Source organism: Zingiber officinale, chromosome 5A (assembly GCF_018446385.1).
Source record: "Zingiber officinale cultivar Zhangliang chromosome 5A, Zo_v1.1, whole genome shotgun sequence".
Classification (NCBI taxonomy): Eukaryota; Viridiplantae; Streptophyta; class Magnoliopsida; order Zingiberales; family Zingiberaceae; genus Zingiber; species Zingiber officinale.
Genome location: NC_055994.1, coordinates 91,751,610 through 91,773,236, shown reverse-complemented (window position 1 = coordinate 91,773,236; position 21,627 = coordinate 91,751,610). Strand labels below are relative to the sequence as shown.

Below are 21,627 nucleotides of genomic sequence, written 5' to 3'. Positions count from 1 at the left end.
TGGGGGAGGCACTAAGCTGCCTGCCTCATGCTGGGGCACAGTAGCTGGTGTCTTTTTAGCTGGGCGTCCTCGTACCATTTTCTTGAGAAGTAGAGGACATACATAACTAATACAATCATAGGTACATAACTACTATTATCATGTTAGATGCTATCATACATAAACATGCTTTAGTTATCTATAACATGAAAGCAAAAACATAATAAAGTGAGAGATGTTTTTACTTAGAAGTTGTAGGTTCAATGCTGATGTGTGTATGGAGGAAGTATGGAACTTGTTCTGATACCACTCTATAACGCCCCGCCTTCTACTGACTAGGCTGTGAGGCCGGGGGTTACATTATGCTAAACTAAACTCTTTTTGTGCAGAAAACTGAACTAATTTAAAACTTCATGCCATTTCCTATAAAATCTGAAATTTATAATCAGAATACACTTCTGAAGTTATACATAAGCTATGAAGCGAACCTAAACTCTCTATTCGGTAAAAGACTGAAAGCAGACACTTCTAGCTGAAATCAGACTCTCCAATCGATCGGCTGATCGATTGAAGTTGTTGATCGATCCACTGATCGATTCAACGTGCTACTGTGCACGGAGGTCCCATCTGGATCGATCGGCTGATCGATCCAATCTGGCCAATCGATCCAGAGATTGATTCAGAAGCTCTCTGTTCGCGGGAGCAAATTCCCCGATCGATCGGCTGATCGATCCATGGTCGATCGATCAGCTGATCGATTCATCAGCTTTCTGTACGCGGTAGATCACTTTCCAATCGATCGACTGATCAATTGAGGCTCCTCAATCGATCAGCTGATCGATTCTATAGTGTTCTGTACGCGGGGACTTCTTCCAATCGATCGGCTGATCGGTTGAGGACTGCTCAATCGATCGCCTGATCGATTGGGTTTCTGATTTCTGTAGAAATCAAACCCGACTTGTACAAAACCTCTAGAAATTCAACTACACACACACACCACTAATACTAGGCATGCCATTACTCATGGATAGCTATCTAATATCCAGACAACGAGTAATCTAAGCATAACTTTCATCATTCAAGACACCCAAATAACTAAAAGTGCGGAAAAGTAACACTATAAGAAATACTAAGTTCTTAAATTTGTTAGTTTCCCCAAAGAGCTTCATTCCAAGTTCCTTCTCACACACACATCTTCATCGCATTGCCTCCAGCCTCTGCTATTCCATCTTCCCTTTACCTTTATCTGCAGCATAAGGGAAAAAGGAAAACAATAAGCTTGGGAGCTTAGTAAGAAACCATCTACCTCACAAAACATGCATTCGAAGAAATCATGCTTTCAAAAGATGCTATTCGAAATGCATGCTAATGGTCATGCTGAAAATGCTAAAACATGGCATATAGACATACAAGTCATGGCAATCAAATACTGAACATAAAACTATTTATTGCGTCAATAAGGAAACTAACTGATACATAAGCTAAACTAAAATCTATGTTTGGTTCATGTTGAAGCTGCACTACATTCACATAACCAATTTGTGAAGTTTTGAAAACTATTTTCATAAGTAGATAAAAATACTAAACATGCTGCTGATGGGCCCGACAACTGTACTTGCTGTGCGTGTATCCCTATCTAGACCCGAGGTAGCAAGTCCCGAATCTAGTAGGGTTACTAGGTTATCTAAACCTAGGGACGACTATGGGAGCCCAACCCATGGACAACTGAAGTCCAGTACAGTGCCACTGATAAAGTAAAATACTGATTCATGGCTAATATATCTTATCTTGTTCTTACTAGGTTATCTGAACCTAGAGCTAGATTATCTGAACCTAGAGGCGACTATGAGAGCCCACCCATTGGACCGTAGTCCCATATAACTAAAGCAAGACCATGTATGTTATTAAAATACATCTATGGCATTTAACTGTACTAATAAAAATGCCTACTGTGGTATATGACTATACTAGTCATTCTATCGAGCACCTGGTGTGTTCTAATTCTGCATATGGCTACACTAAGATCATAAAAGTGAATTAGGACCATAAAAGCATGCGAATAGCTACTTATGCTACAGGTGAGGGGTTACTTACTTCCTGCGCTAACTTTCCTTACAATCCGATCGCTAGATTTTCGGAGAAGAAGATTGTTTCGACGATCTTCCTATGTCTATGCGTTCTTCTCGCGGAGAGGAGTGTCCTCGTATCGGAGTGGTCGCCGGAAGGTGCTCCTACGACCCTAGGGTGGAACCCTAGGTTTTCCTTGGGCTTGGCGTCGAGAGGGTGAGGAGAAAGAGGGGGCGGCGTGTGAGGGTGAGGGAAAAGAGTTTCTGATCCAAAATAATAACTCTCCACTAATTTCCCTATTTATATTAAGTGGTTAATGCGGACCAACTAAATCTTAAATATAATTTCTCTCCTCTTCTTTCAGCACACCCCTGTTGGGGCCCTTGGTTATTAGAGTCATCCCATAAGTCATAGAGTCCATAGGTCGCGGGTTCGATTCCCGCTTAGGTTGTTTTACGTCCTTATTTATTTTTGCTACTTCTGCTACTCCAAAAATTCCATAAAAATATCCTAAAATTTTAGAAAAATAATAAAATATTTCTAAAATTAATTTGAGGATTTTCAGGTCTTACAATTATGTAATTTATCTACTTGAGAGGAACTTACAGTGTTATTTGGACCTTTAGAAACAGATACAGATTGATGGCTTCTCTTAGACTCAGCTTTCGATTTGCTCTCGATTTCAGACTTGACTACTTGTTCTTGGGTCGGAAGTGTGAGGAAGCTTGCATGCTCATGATCTTCATCGGAGTCTTTTGATAAAGATCCCATGTTGCTTGTAGCGCCTTCTTCTTCCGTTACTTCTTTGCTTCCTTTGATTTGGATAGTTCACCTTGATATGTCCTTTATTATTATAATCATAGAAGGTGACTTCAAACTTGTCCTTTGTGTTTGAGTTCATATTCGACTGGTTTATCTTTGATTGAATCACCTTCTTAATCTCTCGTTTTATGAAACCCTTCTTCTTCTTGTATAGTTTCCATACTAGATTCATGAGCTCGACAGTGATTTTAATGTCGTCTTCTGAGCTGATTCATCTTCAGACTTAGCTTCAGTCCATCACTTGGTTTTTGGTTCCCATGTTCTGCTTGTTCCTGCAACTAAAGCAATACCTTTCTTGACCGACAGCGCATTAGTCTATTCGTGAAGTTCAAATCTGGAAAACAACTCATCTAATCTAATTAGCGAAAGATCCTTAGAAACTTTGAAAGTATCTACCATGGATGTACACAAAGTGTTCCTTGGAAAGGCATTTAGCGCGTCCTGATGACGTCGCGGTTCTCCACTTTTTGTCAAATCGCATTGAGGTCGTTGAGAAGGTCTTGGATGCGTGCGTGTAATTGGCTCACCGTCTCATCCTCCTGTATTTTTATATTATATAATTTGTTTAAAATTAGGTCTCTTTTACTTACCTTAGTATCGGAGGTTCCTTTGTGCAGTTCGATTAGCATCTCTCATAAGTCTTTGATGCTTGAGAATGGGTCGACTCAATTCAGTTCTTCTTTAGTTAGTCTGCATTGCAAAGTCTAAGTAGCTTTAGCATCGGCCTTGATTTTCTTCATTATGTGTTGGTCCCAATTTCGACTTGTAGCGAGAAGCCCGTTTGGATGATGATCCACATTTTGACTTGTGTCTTCAAGTGGTACTCCATCCAGCCTTTCCAGTAATCGAAGTCCTCGCCGGAGAAAAGAGGTGGATGTGAAGTACCTAGCCTTCTTGATGGGCCACTAAAAATTTTTGCACACAAAAGAAAAATGACAAAATATCCCAAGACTTGATCTTGGATTAGTAGTGCGCGATAAAAGAAAACTAAAGAACTTGAGTAGTGTTGCATCAACTTCGATAAATAATAAACTGGATCAAGAAAATTTATCAAAAGGAGTCATAGTACTGATTTTGATTAACTCCGAAAAACTAAAAAAAAAAAACCATGAAAAAGTGCTTGAACGGTGGTTCCACCGATTCAAAGCGACCCCGCTCTGATACCAATTAGGATCAAAAGTACTAGAGGAGAGGGTGAATAGCGCTCGTGGCTTTCACATTCATTTAAAACATGATCAAGTAAAAAGCAATAGAATAAAGATAGAATACAAAGAAAACACAACGCTAACACGGACAAGTTTTATTTGGTTCAGAGCCTGTGGCGACTCCTACTCCAAGACCCACATATGAGAGTGCTTTTGTTGGACAATCACTAATCAAAAAAAGAATACAAATACAAATTTCAATTGATTATAAGTAATTTGAACAATGAAATATGTTAGTGCAGCGGAGACCGACAAGAGGGGGGTGAATTGCTGAAAACAAAAATAAACTATACCCTCCTCGGATTTCAACTCAGAATTTAAATCAGCAACTAAATTAATGAAACAGAAAAAGAAACACGAATGGAAAAGACTCAGAGATTTAACCTGGTTACAACCAAGGAGGTTGTTAATCCAGGACAGTAGAAAAGCGTAGTAAGAAAAATCTCCTTCTCTGAAGGCGGAGAAGCCTTTTACACTTTTGAAGCTCACTAGTTGCTTAGGAATTGCTAACAGATTGATTGCTTGAGTTCTATTTCAATTCCTAGCTCCAGGGGCCTTTAAATAGCCTCTGAAAATTCTATCCCGAGGGTCCAAGGCGCCTCCAACAAGGTTCAAGGCGCCCCTCGTTAGTGGATAGAACTCTATCCGCTGCAAACGGTCATTTGACTGAGGCGCCTTCAACAGGGGTTGAAGGCGCCATGATGGAGGCGCCCAAGCTGCTGAGGCGCCCAAGTCGGGCACCTACTTTTCACCGGTTTCTTCGCCCGCTTTTTGGGTGATTCGCGCCAACCGAGCAGGGCTCACCCAACTCAATTCCCTTCTCCTCGGCGCCTTCCGTCACCGGCTTAACGCCCTCGAGCAGTGAACGCTCTTCACGCCCACCGAGTACTCTTCCAGCTCTCTCGCCTTGACGCACCGAGCCCGCGGCTCCCTTCCTGCCGTCCCTTCTCGCTAGCCGCTTCCGCCGACTTCAGTGCTCCTAAGCTCCTGCATACTCAAACACAGGGTTCAAACACAGCAGGACCTAACCAACTTGGTTGATCACATCAAAACTACCACGGGGTCCAACAATCTCCCCCTTTTTGATGTGCATCAACCCAAGTTCAAGTTAGGGTTAAAAATAGACATAAACAGTAATTTTAAAGAAAAAATTACTAAACTAACAACTTAAGAATAACTTTTGCAATTAGTAAAATTGCAATAAAAAATAGAAAAAGAATTATAAATTATAAATTTTTTTAACTCCCCCTAAACTTGTACTTTTCTCTCCCCCTTTGATCACAGCAAAAATGGGGTTAAGAAACAAATGACTTAAGTTAAGTGAAATGTATAGAAAAAAAAAATTCTAAGTTAAAAATGAATTAAAAAAAATTTCTAAGTCAAATTTTTGAATTTTCAGAAAAAAAATTTTCTAAGTTAATAAAAAATTTCTAAGTCAAATAAAAAAAAAATTTAAATTTTCACAATCTGACGTTTTAGAATTTTTAAAAAAGATTTAAAGACTTTTAAAGCATTATTTGATTCTTGTTTAATGCTTTTTCAAAAAAGTTAATTAAACATTTTCTTCCAATATTTTAGCTTCCAGGTCGTGGCGAGGCACTAGGCCTTCTTGGTTATTAGAGCAACAACCACTTCCTTAGACAAAGCTTCCATAAAGAATTTCAATGTTTAATTCTCTCACTTTAAGCTTTTAATTTTTGAAAAATTAATTAAGCACAGATTTTGGAACCCAATAGAGGTTCCTTCCTACAGGATTATTCAAAAATCTAGGGGGTACATAGTTTCTTGGTATTTTTCTAAGTTGACCTTGATGCTTCCTTATATACCAATTTAATTTACCATAAGTTCTAATTTTTGACTTTGGAAATTTCTTTAAGCATGCATCATTTTTCAATTTTTCAATTTCTAATTTTAAATTTTCATTTTCTGATTTTAGATGATCATACATTTCTAATGGGCATGCTCTTGCTAAGTTCAACTTTAGTTCAGCATTCTCTTTTTCTAATTGATCTAACTCTTTAGAAAGAGACTTGATAAATTTGAAAGATTGAGTTGGGGTTAGATTGCGTACCTTACTTACCTGGTCTGGTGACGCTCCCCCTCTTCTGATGTTCCTCCCCCTTCATCGATGCTCATCTCTGAGCTGGACGTTTCTTTTTTCTGATGGTTGGCCATCAGTGCTAGTCCCGAGAATTCTTCGACTTCCGATTCGGAGGATGACGAATCTGACCAAGTAGCCTTCAGATTCTTGTGCTTGGAGGGTTCTGATTTCTTGTATTTTGGCTTTTCCTTTTCTTTCTCCTTTCTCTTCAATTTTGGGCAGTCCTCCTTGATGTGACCTTCTTCGTTGCAGTTGTAGCAACGAACTGTCCTCTTCTTTCGGTGATCCCTCTGTGATTTAAATTTATTAGAATTGAAAAATTTATTGAAGCGTCTTACCAGTAGTGCCGCTTCGGATTCGTCGACTGAGGCTTCGGAGTCAGAACTGTTCATCTTTGCCTTTAAGGCAATGTTCTGACTTGTCTTCTTTGCTCCGTTGGGTTCTGAAACTCGAGACTCGTGAAGTTCGAAAGTGGAAAATAATTGTTCTAACGTACTTACCTCTAGGTCCTTAGAGATGTAATACGCATCTACTAAGGAAGCCCACTCTGGAGTTCTGGGGAAGGCGTTGAGCGCGTACCGGATTGAGTCCCGGTTGATTACCTCTTCTCCAAGGTTTGTTAGTTGCGTTATCAGCTCCTTGATTCTCGCTTGGAGTTGGCTACCTTCTCGCCTTGGTTCATCCGGAGGTTCGTTAACTGGTTCCGGAGGATGTCGCGCTTCGCTAGCTTCGCTTCGGAAGTACCTTCGTGAAGTTCCAGGAATTTCTCCCAGAGATCTTTCGCTGAGTCGTAGCTTCCGATCCGATTTACCTCCTGCGGTGGCAGCACGCTAAGCAGGTGGAACTCCGCCTTTCCGTTGGCGACGAAATTGGCTTGCTCCTTCTTGCTCCATGTGTTTTCTTCTTTATCTTTCGGCGCTGCAAAACCATATTTCATTGTAATAAGAATATCAAAATCCATTTTAAAAAATACTTCCATTTTGCGCTTCCAAGTGACGAAGTCTCCGTCGAACTTCGGGGGATCGATGTTCGCTCCGGCCATCGTCTTGATCGTAGTGCTTCAGTTGGCGGTTAGTCCTTCTGAGGCGATCAGGCTCTGATACCACTTGTTAGTGCAGCGGAGACCGGCAAGAGGGGGGTGAATTGCTGAAAACAAAAACAAACTATACCCTCCTCAGATTTCAACTCAGAATTTAAATCAGCAACTAAATTAATGAAACAGAAAAAGAAACACGAATGGAAAAGACTCAAAGATTTAACCTGGTTACAACCAAGGAGGTTGTTAATCCAGGACAGTAGAAAAGTGTAGTAAGAAAAATCTCCTTCTCTGAAGGCGGAGAAGCCTTTTACACTTTTGAAGCTCACTAGTTGCTTAGGAATTGCTAACAGATTGATTGCTTGAGTTCTATTTCAATTCCTAGCTCCAGGGGCCTTTAAATAGCCTCTGAAAATTTTATCCCGAGGGTCCAAGGCGCCTTCAACAAGGTTCAAGGCGCCTCCACAACTCGGTCAGCGGATAGAACTCTATCCGAAGCTAAACGGTCATTTTGACCTGTTGAAGGCGCCTTCAACAGGGTTGAAGGCGCCTTCATGATGGAGGCGCCTCCAAGCTGGCAGCCTACTTTTCACCTGGTTTCTTCAGCTTCCGACGCTTCGTTCTATTGGGCTCACCCGAACCCAATTCCCGGCCTTCTCCTCGAGCAGCCTTCCGTCCCGGCTTAACGTCCCTCGAACACCGTGCACGCTCTTCACGCCCACCGGAGTACTCTTCCGCAGCTCTCTCGTCCTTCGGATGCACCGAGCCCGTCTGCTCCCTTCCCGTGCCGTCCTTCTCGCTAGCTGCGTCTTCCGCTCGACTTCCTGTGCTCCTAAGCTCCTGCATACTCAGACACAGGGTTCAAACACAGCAGGACCTAATCAACTTGGTTGATCACATCAAAACTACCACGGGGTCCAACAAAATATACCGACGACTTCGGAGAAAGAGATCTTTAGCGTGGTTGTCATTGGAGCAGCTTTCAGGTGTCATAAAGGCCATTTTAGAGCATTGTGCAGGAGCAACAATTATTTAAAATGATGTGTTAAAGGTGATGCTGGTCTAACCCTCCTTTTATAGCCCACTTCGGGCACCTGGAACCTCCCCCGGGCACTCCCACAGGGCTGACATGGCGTACTCTTATCGAAACTCGATCCAAAAAAACTCATCCATCTCTGAGTGCCCAAACCACCCCTGGGCGCCTGGATTGTGATGTAGGGCGACCAACTAGAGTGTGCTAGCTCACTGCCTGAGGGTTCTTGGTCGATCCGATCCCAGGCTCTCAGACCACTCTTGGGCGCTCAGAATTCAGGCGCCCATACCACTTTTTTCTAGCCTTTGTTTTCCTACAAAAAAGAGTTAGTCTAGGCAAAAGTATAAAGTAGAATAATTTTGATAGCCTTGGGAATGTTTGATCCTGACTTTGCGTTTATTGAAACTCTAGGTAGGACCAACACCTACTGTTCCCTCTTCGGAGAATGTATCCTCACCTACTCCTCTCAGGACAGATTACCTTTTACCAGACCGATCCTCCAGACTGTCTGGATTTTTGCTCAGCATCTGAGACATCAGGACTTCCCACTGCACGTCGAAATCCCGACCCGTCCAGTCTTCTACCTGATGTCCGCGACCCACAGGATTTTCACCTAGTGTCCTCAACCTTAGGATTTCACCTTGTTAGTATTAGCCTTAGTACCAATTATAATATGATTGTAAAAGATTCCTTTTGTATCATATTTTATTATTAATAAAAAGGTAAAGTTGGTTATTATATTTATTTCAATTTCGTGTCGAATGAATAAGTATAATAATGTCGTAGAGTAGAAGGTTCTAATCTACAACATATCAATTGGTTAAATTGATAGTGAGATATTATAGATATATATATAATACTACTCTTAACTATTCCGAGTCAAGTATTAATATGCAAAGACAATATTAATATGTTGAGACTAACATATAGGTCAACAAATGGCTTAATCTCATAAGTTATGGATATGTGATATCAGATTGACACATGGGCATATATTATATAATATATACTGAATGACCCGCCATGAGAATGTTTCATGGATTGTTATATGAGTGTCATAAACATTCTCATGTGATTATTGGTATGAATAGTCCTTAGACTTGAAGTCACTACGGTTCCCTACATAAGGCGTTGTGTACTTTAGTATCGGCAAACGTCATCTGTAATAGGGTGAAATATAAAGTCGATCACTAGGTATGAAACAACTTATGCGTTCAGATATGAGTGATGTAGATAGGATCTATCCCTTCCATATGATGGAAGTGATATATGTGGGTCCCTTGATTAGTAAGACACAAGAATGCATGGTCATGCTCAAATGAGTCAATATGTGATATTGAGCCTATTTGTTTTAGTGTGTCTACTTAAAGATCAAAAAACACAAAGATTGATAAGAGAATGATACGATCTATGTCTCATTGATCAATCTAGATATCAAGGATAGAAAAATCAAGTCATACAAGATAATAGCCATGGAAAGGTTAAGTCGGATCTCGACATTCTGGTCACTTGGGTAGCAATGATGTTTTGCTAGATGTCACTCATTGTTTATGTATCTAAAATATTGATTTAGATATATTGTCAATGTTATGAGAACCTATTGGGTCACACACAAAGAATAAGTTGATTTGGAGATGGATTCATATGATGGATCATTGGTTAAATCTAATCCAAATTAGACTCATTGAGTTAGACTCAATTAGATCCAATTATTGGATTGAGTCTAATTAGAATTAGATTCATGGAGTCAATTTGGATTGGTGTTCATGGAGTTAATTTATATTGATGAGGTCCAATGAATTTGACTCATTGGGTGAACTCAAATTCACCAAGGAAGAGGAAAGATCAATTTTGAATTGATCATGTAAAAGAAGATGAAAATGCTTTTCATAGAAGATGAAAAGTCTCTTCATAAAAGATGACTAAAAGTCATTTATAAAGGAAGAGAAAAAAGCAAAAGGGACTTTTGGTATTCCATTAGGGGTACAAAAGGTAAATTTCGGCCAATGAAGAAGTGGTGTTCATTTGGTCTTCTTCTCATCTTCCTCTCTTCTTCTTTCCTCCACCAAACCACGTTGCTTGGTTGCTAGCAAAACCTTAGGTGGTTTTATTCTACAATCCTTGAGTTCATGAAACGGACGAGAAGCTTGCTCATATGGATACTGTTAGAGGTGTGAACGTGTAATCATGTTGAAATCCTAGCTATCGGGAGATCGAGTGTACACATCAAAGGTATAACTCCCTACATTGTGTATTAACTTAGTATATGGTTTCATTTCGCATGGATCTTCTAAAAGGAACTTATTTTTCTGCTGTGCTTTCTGTGTGTTTAGTGCAACAATTCCTTACACGCCTAACGTCCTCGACCGGCCAAGACTTTACCCAGTCCCTTGGACCAAGACTTCATTACCTAACCGCAGCTAGGATTTTTCTTTGCCTAATATTACTTAAGACTTTTCCTGCATGCTTAGTTCAACTTGTTAGAACAACAATAACCCTTAACTTAGAACCTATTGCCATTATCAAAATTCAAGTTAGATCATATGGTGCTTCTTGCACCAACATAACAATCCTTCAAGAATGTTTTATTGAGATCCTTCAGCTAACAAGAGCTTGCCCTTTTTTAAGGTTCTTTAAAAGTTAGCTCAGTTTGAGTGGGATGACAAATGTGAACAAGCCTTTATTGAGCTCAAGGTATACCTGACTAGTCTGCCGTTACTCTAGGCCTATAGTGGGAGAGACACACTGGTTCTACTTGGCCACGGCTGAAGGAGAAGTCAGCTCTATTTTACTTTGGTAGGAGGGTAGCAACCAACACCATATTTATTTACCCGTTCATCTACTAAAGGGTGCGAAGACTAGATATTCCACTTTGGAGAAGTTGGCATTGGCTCTGGTCATGATAGCACACAAACTATGACCATATTTCTTATCTCATCCCATCATTGTGTTTACCAATAGCACCTTGGCTCAGATACTGACTAACACCGAAACCTCAAGACAACTCATTAAATGAACAAAAGAACTCAGCAAGTACAATATTCAATACCGATCATGAATGACTATCAAGGCATAGTCACTAGTGGACTTCTTGACCAAGACTACAGGTCTATAGTTGAAGGAAACTTGGAGGATCTTCGTAGATGGGTCAACTACCAAGTAAGGTAGTGGGGTGGGAGTATTACTAATTCACCCCATGAAGAGGTGTTGTAGATAGTCATACAGTTGAACTTCCAAGCCTCCAATAATGAGGTTGAGTATGAGGCATTGTTGGCTTGTTTCTAAGTTTCCAAATAAGTCAGGGCCTTTCAAGTTATTATTCAGTTTGACTCCTAGCTAGCCACGCAATAGCTTGAAGGAATGTTCAAGACCAAATATGATTGACTCTGAGGTTATACTAAGGCTTTTGGAAAACTAAAAGATGGATTTCATGAAGTGGTCGTCCTAAAAATATCCCGAGCTAAAAATCAGAAGGCACATGACCTCGCTAAAATGGCGAGTCCCTGGGCCATAGGGACCTTGAATGTCCCAATTACCCAGCTAAATTACTAAAGGCATCCACCACGTCCTACCCCTTTAATGAATAGGAAATAGATATCGTAGGTCCTTTCCCAATGGGACCTAGCCCAAAAAGATTAATCTGAGTGGTGTTTGATTATTTCTCTAAGTTGGTGGAAGATGAACCCTTAGCGCGTATTGTGGAAGAAGTGGTACTTAAGTTTTTGTGGAAGACCATTATTTGTCAATACGATCTCCCTTGTAGGTTGGTATCCGATAATGGTCAACAGTTTCAGGGGCGCTAGCTCAGGAAATGGTGCGAAGACTTTGGCACTCAGCAGACTTTCACCTCGGGTACTTACCCTCAAAGTAATGAGCAGGCAGAGGTTGCTAATCGAGAAATCATTTGAGGTCTCAATATCAAGATCAACTATGTTGGCGGCAATTGGGTAGACAAACTACTAAACATTCAATGGGCTTACAAAACTACTCCTCATGAAAGTATGAGGATGACTCCTTTTCACTTGGTTTATTGAGGAGAAGCACTAGTTCTGATCGAAGTTAGTGTGGAATTAGCTCAGATCTGATAAACAACTATTGGAGCTTGATCTGATCACTAAAACTTGAGAAAGGATACCAGTTTGCCTAGTGCTTGCAGACAACGGATGTGCAAGACCTACAACAAGAGACTCATCCTACGCACTTTCCAAGTCTGTGACTTTGTTTGGAAAAAGGTCAAATCTGTACGTGATGTGGGGAAGCTAGAACCTCAGCGGGGAGGACCATATCAAGTCATGCACAAGCTAAGCTTGGGAGTTTACTACTTGGAAGATTAGATCAGTAAAGAGCTCGGTTGACCATGGTCGGCTGTGCATTTGCGACCTTACCGTACTTAGGGACCTCGGGTACCTTTTATTTTCTATTTTATTGCAAATATTTTCTATTTTGTATCTATCTTCACCCCTTCAATAGTAAATGACTTTTTCCTTTCTAAAACATCGAGTCCAAGCGTGCTCCCACGCGATCGAGTTCAAGTGTGTTCCCACGTGATCGAGTTCAAGTGTGCTCCCACATGATTGAGTCAAAACCTACTCCCACACGATTGAGACCAAGTGTGTTCCTTCGCGACCGAGTTCAAGTGTGCTTCGACATGACTGAGTCCAAGCACCCACGCGAATGAGTTCAAGTGTGCTCCCGCATGACTGAGTCCAAGCATGCTACCATGCAATCAAGTTTAATCTGTAAGTACCCTAGGTTGATTTTGATGTGATCAACCGAATAAAGCTAGACTCTACAGTTTTGATTTCTTATGTCTAAGTGTGCAGGAACTTAGGAACACAAGATGTTGAGCGGAAGATGCAGCGGAGAGGAGGATAAAATGAGAAGCGAGTCGATAGAATCGGTGCATCCGAAAGACAAGGAGCTACAGAAGAGTGCATCGGTAGATTAGAAGGGCGCACGGTGCTTCCGAGGGACGAGAAGTCAAGGAAGAAGATTGCTCGAGGAGAAGGCCGGAGTTGGATTCAGGTGAGATCAACTCTAGAAAGCCAAAGTATCACCCAAGCGACCCGACGAGAAAACTGTCAACTTTAGAGTTGACCGTGTCCAAGCACTCAGACTAGGTCCAGGCACCCAGACCAGGTCCAAGCGCCTTAACCAGGTCCAGGTGCCTAGACTGGTCCACCATGTCAGTGAGCCGTTGCAGCGAAGAGGATCAATACAGAGTTCACGTCATTTGACTCTAAGCACCCAGACCGGTCCAAGCGCCTGGGAAGTGAAGATCTGTTGAAAAGAAGTTGTTACAGAGTGAATCGAGGTGACCAAGCTCAAGCACCTAGACCGGGTCTAGGCTCTCAGGAGGTGCCACATTAGCCAACGACTAACTTCAACTAGTGAGCTAGAAATAGAGATCTGATGCTCGAAGTTTAGAACAACACTTGTACTTTTCATTTCATTATTTGATTTTAAAAGCTTGTGTATTCAACTATTGTAAGGGGTTACTCCGCCTCTAACCATTGTCAAAGAAGGAACTACTTAGTGTACATTTCACAATTGAAGTTGTAATCAAGTAAATAATCGTGTCCCTACTTTTATTTTATGCTATTCTTTTGTTTAATTATCCAGTGTTGTGTCCTTGCTAAGTTTAATAGCAAGAGAAGGTTCTAACTCTTATTGCAAGGCTATTCATTCCCCCCCCCTCTAGCCGGACTACCGGGACTTTCACAATTGAAGACGGTAGGGCCTTACACCAGGTTCAAGCGTGCTCCCATGCAATCGAGGACACTCGAGATATACCCTAAGTCGTCTAAAGATACTCGGGTCATAGATCGAGTCCATGCATGTCACCATGAAATTGAAGATAAGGGTATCAGACACCAAATACCCTCATAAGCTTGGAGCCCTCTGAATGACCACGCACACAATTTAAGAGAACATTCAAAATAAGGGTTTTCTCTTTCATTTCATTTCAAAACTTGGCCACATGCACCATTGAAGGATTACAATAAACAAAGCATAATCAAACTATGCTAGTCGGCTAGCTCCTTCTCGAGGATGTTGTTGTAGACCTTTCGCAGGCCTATAGTATTCTCAGATAAATTAGCAGGCAAGTCTCCGGCCTCACGAAGCTATTTGACTGCACCATCAATCCCATACCAAATCATCTTGAGGGTACAACTACCTAACAGATCAAAGAATTTCTTCGACTGCAGGAACTCTTCCTTCTTGGCAGCTCAACATTTTTCTTCTCCAACCAGATAGCCTTCGAACTCGACCTCCTTATTCTCCAGTTGACCTCTTTGGGTCTCCAACATGATCTTTAAGACTTTCGTCTTAGCTTTCTGGGCCTCGAATTCAGCCCTCTCGGCTTCCAGCTCGGCCCTCATCGTCTCCTGCAATGCCTTCCGAGTATCTGACTTGGCCTTTATCGCCTCTAAGATAGTCACGGCCTTCATCTGTCATTTCTTCTCTGATGAGGCCTGCGATTTTAGTTTTTCTAGACGGACTTCAACCTTGCCCGACTACCCTCGGAGGGATGTCACCTTAGCTTTAGCTAAGTCTAGCTCCTGCTACATCAGACGTTGTTGTGCTGCTTGGGTGGCGATTTCAGCTTTCAATCACTCAACCTCAACCCTCGCCGACTCCCAATCCTAGATGGGACGGGGCCGGTTGACTTTCCAATTTTGCCAACTGAGCTTAACAGTGGGATTGAAGGAGATAAGGAGTTGGGTGGATAGTTCCATCATCCCAGCCCATTACAGCAACTGAAAACAGCAATATGTTTATTTTCAAAGGGCAAAGAGTAATGCATCAATTAATGAGCATTCATACGAAGAAACACTTATGATATTGAAACTTATATATGTTTTATTGAGCCTGTTATTTAATTTTAAAATTGGTTTATTCAGTAATAATAAATGTCAGTCATAATAATTGGAAGGAAATTGATTTATTTATTAATGAAGCTAAAGTTAATAGAGTAGTTTTATATTAAAAAAATTAAGATCTCGAGCGGATAGTTTATGGTATAAAAAGTTCATAAAAACATATTCTAATTTTCTATTCGATAAAAAAATTTAGATTTATTATGTTATTTATAGTTAAATAATATATCAGTGAAAAAAAATATAATAGAAAAATATGGAATAAAAAATAAATCCACTCGGCCTATATACAGCTCAACGTCATCATCATTCCTCGATCATGTGCAGGATGTCTACGTATAAAGAAGAAAAGTCATGAAAAAACTTTTGATTTTTTTTTTTTATTTCTGCATGCTTCTTAATTGTCCATATTAAATTATGGAATGAGGACAGGTTTTGGTTTATGGTGCCCATCAAGTTCCAATGAATCAATTAATCTAGAAAATGAGAGCCGAAGTTAGTTAAAGGAATTAAGGACCAGGGATCATCTAGTCTACATCTCTCTAGATCAATCTTGAATCTCTATTTATTTATTGATGGGTGAACTGTATCCTTAGATAGAGTTTATCTCACCTATCAATAAATTTACAGAGCCTCCTCTGCTTAGAAGATTCTAATTCAGAGGATTTGACCATAGAATTAGGACTTCTTCAATACAAAATTTATACTAGATTTATAAAATTAAAAAATTTAATAAAAAGATCTAAATCATTATTGAGGTGAGGTTTAAAGTCTATACTTTAAAAGCAATAGTAAAAATTCAAATATACTTTTTTTCTCAAAATTGATATAATATGTACCAAATTGTGCAACTCTTACTATAAATTAGATCACAAAAAAGTTGTACAACTTTTCGATTTACCTAGTCACATATGGCCATGGGGCATGGGGTGGTAGATTCCATTTTTACTTTAATAGATTAAAAAAAATCTCATTTAAAACTTTCATTATTGAAGGTATTTTAATAAATTTTTATATTATTGATGTGGTATATTGGAATCATAAATAACAAATCTAAGATTGAAGATGTGATGGAACAGGTGGCTAGGGTTTTCTAGCCTCAATTTGTGCATGTGGATTCAGTAATAAAGAATAGTTAAGGTTCGAATGGATGGAAATATTTAAAGCATGATGTAAATTATCTCTTCATGTTAACCAAATTCCATACTTGCCTCAGTAATAGATCGAAATTTATTTCTTTCTCTTAGAAAAATGCATCCCTAAAAGGGTAAATTAAACCTCTCTTGATTAAATATGATTAGTTTAATCGAGTTTTTTAATATTGTGAGTAGAGTTGTAAATGAATCGAACGCTCGTAAATAAATTTAATATTCGACTTTATAAAAACTTATTTATATCTGTTCAATACACATAAGATTAATTAAATGAATATGTTTGAACAATTCGTTAAACTAAATGAACAAACTTAAATATATATATATATATTTAGCTTGTTCATATTCATGAATAATATTCAGGAACCATGTTCATAAATAAAACTCTTATTAATATATTAAATAAAAAAATAAAATGAACAAATAAATTTATATTATCAAGTTTAATAATCAATCAAACAAGTTTAAAATATAAAAATTTTAAACAATAAAAAAACTTAGATTGAGAGATCGATAACATCTAAATAAATCAAACTCAAGTCAAGTTTGAATCAAACTCATGCTAAGTTTGAACCAAACTTCAGCCAAGTTTGAACCAAACTCAAGTTCATAGAAAAGAAATCAAACCAAACTTAAATAATTATTTCAACGATTTATTTATTTTAGACTCAGTTTGATTTGACTCGATTACCTTGTCAAATAAATTTAACATCATAGAGCTTAACTTGACTCATTTACAATCCTAGCATTGAAATTAAGCTACCAATTCTTTTAATCTTTTCCTTCCCCTATGGTGATTGAGAAAATGCACTTTTCTTCCATCACTTCTTTTGTTAACCCTAAAGCTCTATAAAGTTGTACCATTTTTTATTGTTGAACTTAATGCTGTTAGGTCAAAGGCAAAGGCTAATAAAAATTTTACGTGTCTTTTTATATATATATATATATATATATATATATATATATATATATATATATATATATATATATATATATATATATATATATATATATATGAGTTTTGATCTCCTGCGCGCACAGTCGCACAGTGTACGACTGTGCGCGCGCGCAGGAGATCGGTCAGTTTTTTTTTTTTTTAATTTTTTTAATATTTTAAATTTTAAAAATCAATTAACAAATTTAACATTTCCTTATATAAATTTTTAATACCTTAATATATCCCCTTAACATATTACAATACTCAATAAATGCTTAAATTAATTTTATTTTAATTTTTTTTTAAAACCAAACACTATAACCTAATTGGAAAACCTAAACCCCAGAGGTAAAATTTAAAAAAAAAAATAATTTTAACATTATAACCAAAGCCTGAACTCTAGAAATAAATTTTTAAAAAAATATTTTTTTTATATTTTTTTTAATTTATAAATTAAAAAAAAATTAAAAAAAAAATAAAGATCAGTTGTTATCTGCGCGGCGCGCACAGTCGCGTACTGTGGCGTCGCGCAGGATAACAAATCCTTTTTTATATATATATATATATATATATATATATATATATATATATATATATATATATATATATATATATATATATATATATATATATATATATATATATATATATATATATATATATATATATATATAGAAATGCCATCTGTTATCGATTTACTTTTAACTATTGATGGTGTTACCTTTTAAAAGCTTTATTATTATTATTATTCAGCCAATGAAAATGGCCATTCGAAAATATTAGAGTTTAGCATCATCCCTAGCTAGAGGAGGTGAAGAATGATATCGTAGCAAAACCTTTGTTTATTCTAAAGGATGAAAAGTACTAGAATTTTATCTTCTCATTCATTGAGTATCGTGGCGAGCCAAAACCCCCTTCGTATAAATAATTATGTATCTTGAAAATTTATTTTTATCTCAATTTAATAATGCAATAAAAAAGGAGATAAATAATTCATCTTTTTTTCCCACCAAATTAAAATTACTTAGGACCACAAAAGTCATTAATGTGAAACAATTTATCCTTGTAAAGAAAGACAGACGGATCATCTCGTGGGGACTCAGTATCATTACTTATTATTTCTTTACATAATAATTTTGCCATTTTATTTTCACAAATAATTCATAATAATTCTACACTTTTTAATTCTTTATATATTCTTTAATTTAATTAAGGAAGCAACAAACTTTTTAATTCGTATTTTATTATTCAGCATTTGATGTCAATCTATCATTTAAATATCAATTCAAATGGCAAAGTGAAGATAAATTATACGGGTGTAGAAATTTACGATTCATAGATTCAATTCCTCAACCTCAAATGTTAAACCTCTATTTATTTACCATCTTAGCTACGCAAATATCAAACTATGTCCGTAGAAGCTTTTGATATGCCTCTTGATAATATACTTAAACTAGCTATCAAAGCCTTTCGACGCTCGTTTTCTCTATTGATATTCAATCAACTTTATTTATTTCCCATCAAATCCCATCCCAAAATTTTGAAGAAATTAATTAAATTTGCAAGTACTTTCACCCACCCACATCTCCATATTCTGATCCGCTTCTGTTCATTCAATGCGCCATATTCCCTTCTCTCTTCTCTATAAATACCTCCTCCGTGCCTGCCGGAGCTCATCCACTCGCCGGACTCTCTCTTCTCTGCCCAACAAGGAGGAGAAGAAGAAGCAGGAGCAGTGGTTTGATATTCGTATATTTCGATGAAGAATTCCAAGTTGGTGAGAGCAGAGGATGAGGTGGCGGCGGCGCCAGAGCCAGGACCAGAGGTAGAGGTAGAGGTAGAGTTAGAGGTGGAGGTGGAGGAGGACGACGTGATGCTTCCTGGGTTCCGATTCCACCCCACCGACGAGGAGCTTGTCGGCTTCTACCTCCGCCGGAAGGTGGAGAAGAAGCCGCTCAGCATCGAGATCATCAAGGAGATGGACGTTTACAAGCACGAGCCTTGGGATTTGCCAAGTAATTTAATGATCTCGCAGAAGAAATTGAATGTGGTTTTGATGAGATTAATGGTATGGTTGTGGCAAAATGCTGAGGTTTTGATGAGATTTGTTGTGGTTAATTAATTGTTTCAGAGTTTATGATCACGGCGAGGGAGAAGGAGTGGTACTTCTTCTGCCGGCGAGGGAGGAAGTACAGGAACAGCGTCCGGCCGAACAGGGTCACTGGCTGTGGCTTCTGGAAGGCCACCGGAGTCGACCGCCCCATCCACTCCTCCTCCCACCACTGCATTGGCCTCAAGAAGTCCCTCGTCTACTACAGCGGCCACGCCGGAAAAGGCACCAAGACCGACTGGATGATGCACGAGTTCCGCCTCCCCGTCCCTACCGCTGCCTCCATGCAAGAAGCGGTAGTCCAATTATTTAAGCTAGCTCCGATGGATTATGGATCGATCGGGTACTTAATTGGTTCGGATTTGTGATCGAAATTGAAATTTGCATGCAGGAAGTTTGGACGATCTGCAGAATCATCAAGCGGAGCTCCTCCTACAAGAATCAGCCCAACAGCTACAAGACCACGATCGCTGCTCCGAAGAAGTTGCCGCCGGAATCCAGCAGCGTCACCAACCCCTTCTGCTGCACCTCTTCTGCCGAGGAGCTGCAACTCGTTCATCAACAAGACCACACTAACAACGCCCCCGGAGCCGTATTTTGGAGCTCTGTCAGCACAAATTCCAACGGCCAACCCCTGTTCCGGGCGAACTCGTCGGCCGTGATGACCAACGAACAGATCATCAGCCCGAGCTTGAACAATTTCATGAGAGACAACATTTGGGACGAGCTCCAAAGGATCTCGGAGTTCTTGGCTGATGATATTGGATTCCCTTCCAATGATTCTGGATACGCTTCTAATGATCTCGAGATCGTGATCAAATCCGGCGCCGGCGGCCGCGCCGGCGCCGGGAAACATGCATAGAGTTAATTACTCTGTTTTTTTAATTAATTAAGAATATATATACGTATTCAATTTAATAAAAGGGAAATTAATTTTTCTCTTGTAGCTTATAAATCTACTATTTTACTTATAATAATCATCATATAAATAAAAGAGAAATGATACTGGCCGCGACATCTCTCCGCGACAATTATCCGTGACCCTGTTGGCAGCCCACGTGGCAACCTCCACCTTAGCCCTCTCTCTCCGCGACATGAATGAAATCCACTCGGGCCACAATCTATTCGTCGAATGCCCTAACTCTCTTCTCCCCCTTGCAACTTTTTCTCCCCCCTCGCGTTGCGACAACTTCTCCCTCCCCTGCCCTAACTTCTTTGAAAGGGCCGCAGTCGCTTCTCCCCCCTCGCTGAAGCAGCAGCAACTCCCTCCCCTGCCGTTTTCTCTTCTCCCTCCCCTTCCCTAATTTTTGTTAAAGCGCCGCAGCCGCTTCTCCCCCCTCGCTGAAGCAACAGCAACTGTAACGACCCACCTTCTGGGTACTGGCTGTAAGGCCAGTCGCTACAATTATGTGTTGGAGTGTATACTGAAAGCCTAAGCTTTGTAAACATTCATTATGAATAAAGAATCACATTTGGTCTAATTATCTACATTTGTTTGTAGTTGTTCATTTAATTTATATTGTAGATAACATAGTATGTGGTGTCACATACAGAAGATGATGTTATCAGTACCTTATAAATTATAAACAGTAGCTCACGACCAGAATGGAAAGGAACAAACCATTAGAAGGTCGTAGTGTAATTAGGTATTAGTTTATCTTGACTATATAATTACACTAGTACACTCAGAGTGTATTGAGTAGGACCATTTGAGGCCGTTCCTTTTATACTGACTTTATAAAGGAACAAAGACCTCAGTTATTATGGAAGTGTGTGCTCTTAATCCTAATATAATAACAAGCACATATGTTTGATATTTATTTCTTTAATTTATCAATGGGTGAGATTTAGTTCGATGAATCAATAAACCCGATAAATTGGGAAATGGTATCACTCATAGTGTGTGTTGTTGATTATAGAAGGAAACTGTGTCCTAGTGATACTAGGTTGATAATGTCCTCAAGAGGAGCTCATTAAGATTGTCATGTTAAACCCTGCAGGTGGACTTAGTCCGACATGATAATAAGGTTGAGTGGTACTACTCTTGGACTTAGATATTAATTAAATGAGTTGTCAGTAACTCACTTAATTAGTGGACATTCGATATCTTAAACACAGGGAGACTAACACACTCATAATAAGAAGGAGCCCAAAAATGTAATTTGGGATTGGTGCGGTAGTTCAATGATAGTTCTCTAGTGGAATGAATTATCATTGATAAAATTAAGTTGTGTGTTCGGGGCGAACATGGGATGCTTAATTTTATCGGGAGACCAAAACCAAATTCCTCCTCTCGGTCCCT

The 21,627-nt window shown here is 39.1% G+C and overlaps 1 protein-coding gene across 1 annotated transcript; it reads left to right on the top strand.

The window, feature by feature from the left end:
• Nucleotides 1-18,904: 18,904 nt before the first annotated feature.
• LOC121979794 (transcription factor JUNGBRUNNEN 1-like) lies at nucleotides 18,905-20,187 on the top strand. Its single transcript, XM_042531789.1, has 3 exons — nucleotides 18,905-19,230; nucleotides 19,347-19,621; nucleotides 19,717-20,187. The coding sequence occupies exons 1-3, from the start codon at nucleotides 18,975-18,977 to the stop codon at nucleotides 20,185-20,187; spliced, it is 1,002 nt and encodes a 333-aa protein (XP_042387723.1). The 5' UTR covers nucleotides 18,905-18,974.
• Nucleotides 20,188-21,627: the final 1,440 nt, after the last annotated feature.

Bases quoted from the DNA above. Each gene is read 5' to 3' on its own strand.
- LOC121979794 (XM_042531789.1), top strand. From the start codon at position 18,975: ATGAAGAATTCCAAGTTGGTGAGAGCAGAGGATGAGGTGGCGGCGGCG. The intron at 19,231-19,346 runs GTAATTTAATGA...TAATTGTTTCAG, and splicing joins CGAGCCTTGGGATTTGCCAA to AGTTTATGATCACGGCGAGG. The intron at 19,622-19,716 runs GTAGTCCAATTA...ATTTGCATGCAG, and splicing joins CTGCCTCCATGCAAGAAGCG to GAAGTTTGGACGATCTGCAG.